This window comes from Squalius cephalus (assembly GCF_949319135.1).
Source record: "Squalius cephalus genome assembly, chromosome: 2".
In the NCBI taxonomy this organism is placed as follows: domain Eukaryota; kingdom Metazoa; phylum Chordata; class Actinopteri; order Cypriniformes; family Leuciscidae; genus Squalius; species Squalius cephalus.
In genome coordinates this window covers 20,378,889-20,388,951 of record NC_137123.1, presented here as the reverse complement: position 1 = coordinate 20,388,951, position 10,063 = coordinate 20,378,889, and the positions used below count along the sequence as shown (strand labels likewise).

General features: G+C 38.0%; 1 protein-coding gene across 2 annotated transcripts in view; it reads left to right on the top strand.

The window, feature by feature from the left end:
• Positions 1–10,001, top strand: part of ppm1kb (protein phosphatase, Mg2+/Mn2+ dependent 1Kb) — a 42,952-nt gene extending 32,951 nt beyond the window's left edge. The window contains exons 1-7 of one of the 2 annotated variants that reach the window (XM_079896216.1): positions 371–498; positions 1,346–1,911; positions 2,127–2,227; positions 7,007–7,172; positions 7,261–7,405; positions 7,557–7,691; positions 8,204–10,001. In XM_079896216.1, coding sequence (XP_079752342.1) covers positions 1,472–1,911; positions 2,127–2,227; positions 7,007–7,172; positions 7,261–7,405; positions 7,557–7,691; positions 8,204–8,335 — 1,119 coding nt within the window. In that variant the 5' untranslated portion in view covers positions 371–498; positions 1,346–1,471 and the 3' untranslated portion in view covers positions 8,336–10,001. Of the gene's footprint in view, positions 1–370; positions 499–1,345; positions 1,912–2,126; positions 2,228–7,006; positions 7,173–7,260; positions 7,406–7,556; positions 7,692–8,203 lie in introns of those variants that run through there. The other variant, XM_079896217.1, reaches the window with a different exon arrangement.
• Positions 10,002–10,063: the final 62 nt, after the last annotated feature.

Sequence of the window (10,063 nt, the reverse complement as noted above, 5' to 3'; positions counted from 1 at the left end):
AAGAAGTTGTTTGTTAAAATATAATATACTAAAAACTCACAAAAGTCAACATTCAATCTATTTTCATGCAACGAAAATGAATGGTGATGAATCGATTCTGTACGACATCATACATATCCTACATCAAGATCTACATGTCGATACATATTTAACACATAAACACGCTAGGTCTGTCTGTGTACGATCAAGTTGAGGCGGTGTGTGAATAATTTTTAAACAGTTCGCTATTTTACATGATTCCAGTGCCAAACTACTGTTTCTCCTAAATCATTGGTTTAGATCCATGTCAATCACAGAAATCTGGCCAATCAACTGATTGAACCCCACCGACGAAACGGAGGGATCTGATTGGTTCTCAGGAATTTTCCTTCAGAGGCGGTCGGTGTAGAGCTGAGCTGAAACGACTCTGAGAAGGAATGACCGACTGAATATTACATATACAAGTCGTTAGAATAAACAAAAACAAATCCAAATTTATTGTTATCACACAATTTGAAGGTAGGTAGTAAATAAAATCTAGAAATGATACAATGTTCTCGTTTTGTTGTCGCGGAATCCGTTTTTGCTAGCAGCTCGAGCGTCGAAAAGCTCGAGGATTCATCTCCATTTTGCTTGTTGTGTTTAATTTTATCATTAATAAGCTTCTTCTGGTATAATTTATATCAGTTTATCAAATGTTGCGTTACTAGGTATGTTTAAAACGTCCCTAACGAGCTGTTTGAAAGCATTGCTAACATGCTGTTATATAAGCGGAGTGTTGCGTCATGTTTATTTACACTCTTTTCATTTTTAACTTGATTATTTGCCCATGTGTCTTATTTGGGTTATTTTCCTTAATATGAATGTATTTATGTTGGCTTAGAATCTGGCTTAGAAACAGGTTATGTCTATATAATCTATTACATATTGTGTGAATTAAATAGGGGGTGGGGCACATTTGCGTATAACCTTGTTACTGAATGACTCCATTGGGACAGGCAGTAAACACGCTGTTTAGTGTTTAAACAAAGGCTGTCTTATAACCTAACGAGCTGACTACATAGGCAGCATTTTTGGGCATGTATTATACAGTTTTTTATTGAATGACTTAAGTGGGAGGGGCTGTAAACATGATATTTAGTTTTAAAACAAAGGCTATGTATCAAAAAACCTATTGAGCTGCCCAGCTAAATAGCTTTTTTTGGAAATCATAGGTGCCTAAAAAGTGCTGTCTGTGTTGGCATCTTGCTAATGTTTTGAAACACATCTGAAAAAGGTATGTGCTGCATGTCATAGTATGTTAATCTAGGGATAAACAAGCCCTGAGGCAAGTCATTCATTTGTTCATTTCCTCCTTGTTTTTCAGAGAACTCCTGGTGACTGTAGATTCTTCAAGACACACTTTCTGCACTGAATTTCGAAGCATATTTTGCGTCCATTTGTTTCGGACTCTTCCCACCTATTCCATAAGTCTGGTGTCCAGCCACGGAGTATGTCAGTGGCTCTTCTCATGCGATATGCCACGCTCAGCGGGTCCCGTGTCTGCAGCAGGGCCGCCCTCGGCCTGACCAGCGCCCATCAGGAAGACCCGAGACGGTCTCTACACACTCCGTCATCTCCTCTGTGCAGTAACTCCCGCTTTGATCCAGACAGCAGTGGCCAACCGACTACCTGGGACTCCTTCGGGATCTGGGACAACCGCATCGATGAACCCATCATGCTTCCGCCAAGCATCCGCTATGGTAAACTCATTCCCAAAGTTAGCCTGACCAAGGTCGGCTGTGCCTCGCTGATTGGTCAGCGGAAGGAGAACGAAGACCGCTTTCAACTATCGCAGATGACGGACAACATAATGTACTTTGCAGTTTTTGATGGACACGGGGGTGCAGCGGCTGCTGAATTCTGCCACAAGAACATGGAGAAGCATATTAAGTAAGGATCAGTCATTTAATATCCCTTTTCACCAGTTTTGTTGTCACGAAAATGCATCCGGCTACAAGAAAAACTCACGTTTGTGCTCACATAGAGGCTCAAGCCGTGTGTTTAGTAACATAAAACTTCAGAGATTTCCTTTAGGAGATGGGCTTTGGAATCTGTGTTTTAGGATAACTAACCATTTATGTTGCATTTGGTGATTTTTGTTTCAGAGATATTGCAGAGGAGGAGAATAACTTGGAGTTAGTTTTAACCAGGGCATTTCTTGAGCTGGACAAATCGTTAGCCAGGCATCTTCACTTCAGTGCAGATGGTAGGTCCTATTTCACTGATTTATTCTTTTTTGAAAGCATGCATGTTACATGAATAATACTCTGTAGTCCCTCAGCTCAGTTTTAGAGTCTTAATTCATAAGTATTGCTTTGATGCATCAGGTATACATGTAACAGAGCCAAATTGACGTTTGTGAACAGAACATGACGATGTAGACTAAAGAAATATTTTTGTTTAATAAAACAAACTGATCCCTAATGCAGAGCATTGAAAGCCTGTATAATCTTCTTGTGATAGTTCACAGACTTCTCTTTGGCTCTGTAAAATGCGTCCTTCCTAACATAAAGATAGCACTTGTATATACTAGGGGTGGGTAAATAAATTCCTAGATGCATTGACAATGCATTGACTAAAACTGTGGTTTGGAGGACGTGTTTGCAGTGGCATATATATGCCACAAAATGGTGTTTACGTTGTGCGGCTTGTGCAAACAAACATACACGAGCTTTCAGATAAATTTGACAGGCAAAAGTCTCAAGCTTTAGTTTACAACGTCTTAAAGAAAATCCCAACTATCATATAATTTAAACGCGTGTACGTGCATCTCAGAGCGGCTCCGTCACAATGCTGCTCCACTTGAACTGTTATCATTTACATGCGTCGAGCATGTCTCAAACTGCATCTCAGCATATCCTGTGAGTTTGTTTGGCTTATGACGTTCATCTGGGAATGCAATGTGCACCGTTTCATCAAATTTGTAAGGTGAATCATTTATATACCCCAATAAAACGTTCATTACGATTTCAAAATAGAAGTTTAAACCCTTGCACTGAGTTTGCATGTTTTGATGCCCACATGTTCTTGTTCAAGAAATTACAGTGGCTGTAGCATTTCTATCGTAAAGAAGTGGACAAATAATAAAGATTAAGTAAACATTTGAGTTAAATGTCATTTGGCGAGTATTAAACATGGATTTTATCTGTTGTAAAGTGTGACAACACAGGCCGTTGGCGCTCTCTGCAGGCTTTTGTTATAATACATAATGTACAGACAATTATTGTTTATATTATGTATTTTAACAGTGTTATTCTGTAAAACCATATGATTACTTGCTTTTGATACTTTATTTGAACCAAATATTATTGCCTCATTGTTATTATATATGTATTATAAGTCTTTAAAGGCTTAGGTCTTCGCTTAGGTCTATTTTTATTACCACGAAAAAATATTAGATTACTCGAATATTCGTCAAAATAATCGACCGATTACTCGGTTACCAAAATAATCGTTAGCGACAGCCCTACTCATTTATTTTATTATTGTTGCCTACAAGGTACTAGAGCCCGACCGATATGGATTTTTGGGCGCCGACGCTGATACCGATAAAAAAAAGCCAGATACCGATATATCGGCCGATATTATTTGTGTATATTATAATACAGTAGCAATATTATTTATGTGTATTATAGTACAGTAAGTTTGGACACACTTTACAATTGGTGTGTACAAACTTTTGATGGGTACTAGAGCCCGACCGATAAAGGATTTTGAAGGCCGATACCGGTACAAATATTTGTTGTTTTTAAAATCCGATATTCCGATATATCGGACGATATTTTTTATTTTTTTTCAGAAACGCGCAACAAAACACTAACAAATTTCCCTAACATTAGTTATTTGTAGTTATTTATGAGTTTTAACTAAAATAATATGATAATGCATTTTAAAAAGAAACTTGTTTCTTTTATTGTCACAACAGAACAGAGGAACATCAAAATATATTAAAGTTCTGATAAATAAAATGTATAAAAATACAAACTTAAGATTTTTTTTTAAGACTAAATGTTTAGTCCTTTGAACAAAAACAACAATTTCACATTCAAAATGACAACAAATTCAAATTGTCATAATTTACTCTCTCAAGTTGTTTTTATCTTCTGTTGAAAATAAGTTATTTGGATGAATGTGGGTAACCAAACAGTTGATGTACCCCAGTGACTTCCATAGTATATTTTTCTCCTTTGGAAGTCAATGGGGACCAGCTACTGTTTGGTTACCCACATTCTTCAAACTATTAATATTAGAAAAATATTAGAAGGAAATTAATACAGTTGGAACAACATTAGAGTAAATAATGAGATCATTTTTATTATTGGGTGAACTATCCCTTTAAGGACAAGCGGCAATGTGTTTACAATTGCTACTGTCTCTTTAAGAGCTGAGCACGACACGTCTAATGTACACGCATTTGACAAGCAGATTTTCTCTCAATTTTGCCTTCACTTTAGACAACCGACTTTATGTAAATCTTGTGTGTATTTAACAGTATTAGCACAATAATACTCGAAAGATAACTTAGTCCAGTATCCAGGCGCTGGTAGAAAGGCTTTTAGTGCATGTGAGCTTCACATGTACGCGCTGAGAAACGCACACGTTAGAACAGCGCATCAGCATTTAAAATTAAATGTTTAACCGACAAAGCATTAAAGCACATGCACATTATGAACTTTTGTGAACTGCAGTGTTAACATTTTATGTGAATATAGCCTACGTCGCGTTGTTCCGCTTCACTCTCGGCTTATTTAACCGCAGCAAAACTGGACATGAGTCACGAATTTTGTCATCCTTATTTGAGTTAAGAGAACTGATAGGGATGTTCTTTTAATTGTTATTCAAGCAATGTATGTCTCGTGAGTCGTTACCAACTCACCATGAACACACTTCACCGATGATCTCACTCGCGGTTCTCTCTGCCCGACTCTGGCTGGATCAGCAGGTTGCAGAATGTGTGGCGCGTTATACACGAGTGTTGCCAACAGGGACGGTGTAGAGTGCCCTCTGGTGGACAAACTATACAACGCCAACACTCATAACATGGTTGAAGGGTGTTTCGTCCGTTTTTATTTTATTTTTGAAATATTCATTTATCGGCCGTTATAAATGCCGATACCGATAGTTTTGAAAATGCCTAATATCGGCCGATAATATCGGCCTGCCGATATATCGGTCGGGCTCTACAAGGTACCTTAAAGGGTTAGTTCACCCAAAAATAAAAATTCTGTCAGTAATTACTCACCCTCATGTTGTTCCAACCCCGTAAGACCTTCGTTCATCTTCGGAACACAAATTAAGATATTTTTGATTAAATCTGAGAGTTGTCTAACTCCTCCATAGGCTTCTAAGGGACTGAAACTTGCTGGCCCAGAAAATGTATTAAAGAGATCGTTAATATAGTCCAAGTGACTCCAGTGGCTCAATCTTAAGTTTATAAAGCGACGAGAATACTTTTTGTGAGCAAAAATAAACAAAAATAACGACTAATAACACATGACCAGCGTCGGCCAATAGTGAGCCTACGTGGTGACGTGCAACACAGAAGCGCTACGCTTAAACACTACGTGAAAAGACTCGAGGCCCAGAGAGAAGGAAATGAAAAGTGGAATAAAGTCGTTATTTTTGTTTGTTTTTGCGCACAAAAAGTATTCTCGTCGCTTTATAAACTTAAGATTGAGCCACTGGAGTCACTTGGACTATATTAACGATCTCTTTAATACATTTTCTGGGCCAGCAAGTTTCAGTCCCTTAGAAGCCTATGGAGGAGTTAGACAACTCTCAGATTTAATCAAAAATATCTTAATTTGTGTTCCGAAGATGAACGAAGGTCTTACGGGGTTGGAACAACATGAGGGTGAGTAATTACTGACAGAATTTTCATTTTTGGGTAAACTAACCCTTTAACTTGATAAAGGTTTGCATTCAGTGAAAAACCAAAATGCATAAGAAATTATTTCAAACAACATCGTGACTCTTTGACCTGAAATAGTATCAAATATTACATTCGATTCCCACCCCCAGTATATAATATTAATGCATATTTAAAAGTAGGGTTTTGCCATTTTTCTTTAAAGTAGTCTTTGTTAGATTCATGTGTGTTGATAAGGATATTAAATGCTGTTAGAATAAGTACGATAATGCCAGGCCCATCTTATTCATGTAGTGTGCGGCCCACTAGTGTGGCCTGCTGCGTGACATGTCCAATCTTGCCCTTTGTGTGTGCGTGTTATATCTACAACAGCCGCGGACCCAGCTTACCCCCTATAAGAGCTGCAGCTCTGCACTACCTTTTTGGAGGCCGGAGGGCTAGATTGCTCCAGCGGGTCCTTGCGTGGACTTCTGGAAGGTTCCTGACCTTTCTCTCTCTCTTTTCCTTTCTGTCTTTCTCTCTTATCTCTCCTTTACTGTGCTCTGTCTTCTTCACATGTGTTGGTTGCTGGAAAATGATTGGTTAGTTGTTGTGTTCTGTGTATGGATAACTCTAGTTTTATTTGATGTTGTAGAAAAAAAAAGCACAAGATATTTACTGTGGGAGAACAAAGTAATTTTCATTGAAGAAAAGCTGTTTGCTTTTATGCTATTAATGAATTTTTGTAAACCAAGCAAGGTGTTTTGCTTAAATAATGGTGTTTACTGTCATATGTGCCATTGCTAGTCAAAAAGACACAACCTGGTTGCCTTGACCAATCCAGTGCATCATCTGATTTGGAATCTCCCTCTTTTTTGTTTCGGTTTCGGTTTTTATCAAAAGCTTGTGTACCAAAGCATTGCATACATATTTATCAAATATGCACAGTATTGTGTAATACAGTACACTAGAATTATGTGCAATTCTCAGAACAGGACTAAGAATTAAAGCTTTTTAAATTCTGTGTGTGTGATTAAAAAAAATTGTACAAAAACTCACTATTGCGTATTATTCTGTATCAGTGACTTTAAATGCATCACAACTAACCATTCTGCCTCGCTCTCTGGTGTGTTACAGCCTCTCTGTTGAGTGCAGGGACCACAGCCACAGTGGCTCTGCTGAGAGATGGGATCGAGCTGGTGGTGGGCAGTGTGGGGGACAGCCGTGCCATGCTGTGCCGTAAAGGCAAGGCCCTCAAACTCACTGTGGATCACACACCTGAGAGGAAGGATGAAAAAGAGAGGTACAGTTTGCCTGGGAGCACTAGTTTCTCCAAGCAGATTGAGGCACTGTGAGAGCACTTCTTTTGATCAACATGTTTGTTTCTGAAGGATACGGAGGACTGGAGGTTTTATTACGTGGAATAGTTTGGGTCAGCCTAATGTCAACGGCAGACTGGCCATGACACGCAGCATTGGAGATTTCGACCTAAAAACGTCAGGTGTCATCGCAGAACCAGAGACTAAGAGAGTTTCAGTGAGAGCTTTTTTTTTGTATTCACTTTAAATATACTGAAAATGTCTTCTTTTTCTCTTTCTATATCATTTTCAAATGATATAAATTATTTTAAAATAATGTAAATACTTAATATACAATAGTATTGATTTAAGTGTATCTGTGTTGTCAGTTGCATCACGTCCATGATGCTTTCCTGGCACTCACTACTGATGGCATCAACTTCATCATGAACAGTCAGGAGATCTGTGACGTCATTAACCAATGCAACGACCCTAAAGAGGCCGCACAGCGCATATCTGAACAAGTGAGTCAAATAATCCAACATCCACCATTAAAGGGTTAGTTCGTTCAAAAATGTATTTCATGTCGTTCCAAACCTGTAAGGCCTTTGTTCATCTTTGGAACACAAAAGATATTTTTGATGAAAACCATGAGCTTTCTGACCCCCCCCATATACCGCAATGTTATTACCACTTTCAAGGCCATAGTAAAGACATGGTTAAAATAATCCTTGAGAGTCCAGTGGTTCAACCTTAATGTTATGAAGCGACGAGAATACTTTTTGTGTGTCAGAGACTGACACGGAAGAGAAGAAATTGTTGAATAAAGTTGTTATTTTAGTTTTTTTGCACACAAAAAGTATTCTTGTCGCTTCATAACACAACTAAGTCACACCGATCATCGTTTTCATGATCGATCGGCCCTGTAATGTCCCAGTATTCTTCTCATTTATTCTTGTCTCTGTTGTGAATGCAGCAGGTTTAAACATGCGTACGATTCGTAGTAAGTTAATTGGTTCTTTTCTGTCTCTCTCAGGCTCTTCAGTATGGATCTGAAGACAACAGCACTATCATTGTGGTGCCGTTCGGTGCCTGGGGCAAACACAAAAGCTCTGACGTGAGCTTCTCCTTCAGTCGCAGTTTCGTCTCCAGTGGCCGCTGGGCCTAAGCAAAAAATAACTCAAGACACTGATGGTATAAGTGATACACAAAATCGACTCACTAATCTGAGCTGAACAATGTGCAATATTCTCCTTATCCATCCTGTGAGGATCACCTCAAAAAAGACAGTTAAAGCCAGAACCCACATTTAATGTGGTTTTGGAGTTGATTTCTCTCATCAGAATGATTCTAAGCTATTTAGCCTAGGGAAGCAAAAGAAGCATTGAATTAATGTCTGAGACGGTGTTACATTTTTCCTGAGCTTTGAGGTTTTCTTTGTTTTAAAAATGAAAAACTGAGTTACCTCAGTTCTGGTTTTCACTTTCGCAGATACAATACTTTAGAATAGTTTGCCTTGCCATAGTGGAATCAACACCCGTCACATTTTAATGTCACAACAGGAATGTCAAGCACTTTCAGATTTTAGGAGGTTCCATTGTTTTTTTTAACCTTCATGACTCTTTGTAGTGTTGAGTGACGCGCAGAACCACATTTCTGTAGTCTACAGTCTTTGTCTGATGGCTGTGCGTATTAATAAGCCCATATTCACAGTTAGACTACTGTGTGTACTGAAATATGAACTCCTATTCCTTGTGCAAGCACACGTTTCTATAACTCTGTCTCCTATTATTAGTGTGAATAAACTTCTTCCAGCTTAACAACCAGCAATTTTAAAGCTACACTAAGAAATATTACTACCAAATGGAATCCGCAACCCAACTTGAGGACCATTGTGTGAACAAATCGATGGTTTTTCTGTGCCTTGTCCATAAACGTCTGTTCTTATTTCACATGCTTGAGTTATTCTGGTGAGGAACTCAACTTTAGGTTGATAACTAAAGTTTTAAACTGTGACGTGTGCTTGTTTAGTGTTACCAGACAAACTATTTTTATTCAGATTGTACACTTCAGTGGTTTCCCTACAGTGCATAGATCAAAGTGCAGATGGTGATTTTATTTTATTTATATAATGTATATGATGGACATTTAACTTTATGGTATATGTGAATGTATAGATGTTATACCTAAATACATCTTTTCTTCTAAAGTCTCCTAGTTACAGGAGAGAAGTGAGCATTCATTCATTCATTCATTCATTCATTCATTCATTCATTCATTCATTCATTCATTCATTCATTCATTCATTCATTCATTCATTCATCCTCTGACATGATTGTTGTAATTGCAGACATTCTGCTGAAAAATCTCCTGTCATGATCTCTGATGTCCAGAATTTTGTTTGTAGAGCCATACACACGTGACCTCAGCAAGTCGGCATCTCGGTTCAGGCTTCGTATTCCAGTGCTATTTCTTCATGTATTGATTTCGGCATTAACACTCATTTCATTCTCATTCAGAATTTCCTCTCATTTTAGACTATTAACAGCCTTTTTTTTTTTTTTCTTTCATGTCTTCCTCTGTAAGGTCCAAAAGCGCTTCCAGTACGATAGGCGTCTTGTTTCTTTTCATATGTGCTGTTCTTCAGTTATTATGTTTCTGTCAGAATGTATTACATTCGGTGTTAACACAACTGTGGATTTTGCCTAGAACAATCTGTAAAACAACTACAAGTGTTTCCTGCTCTAAATATATGGACCTAACTTTGCTATTATTGATATGCAGTTTATTGTAAAGTACAATGCAGCTGTGAATAAAGTTTCACCAGAAACATCTCCTTTGGTTCAACTTTTTTTTTTTTATGTGTGTTTAAATACTGATGCTGTCAAATCTAATT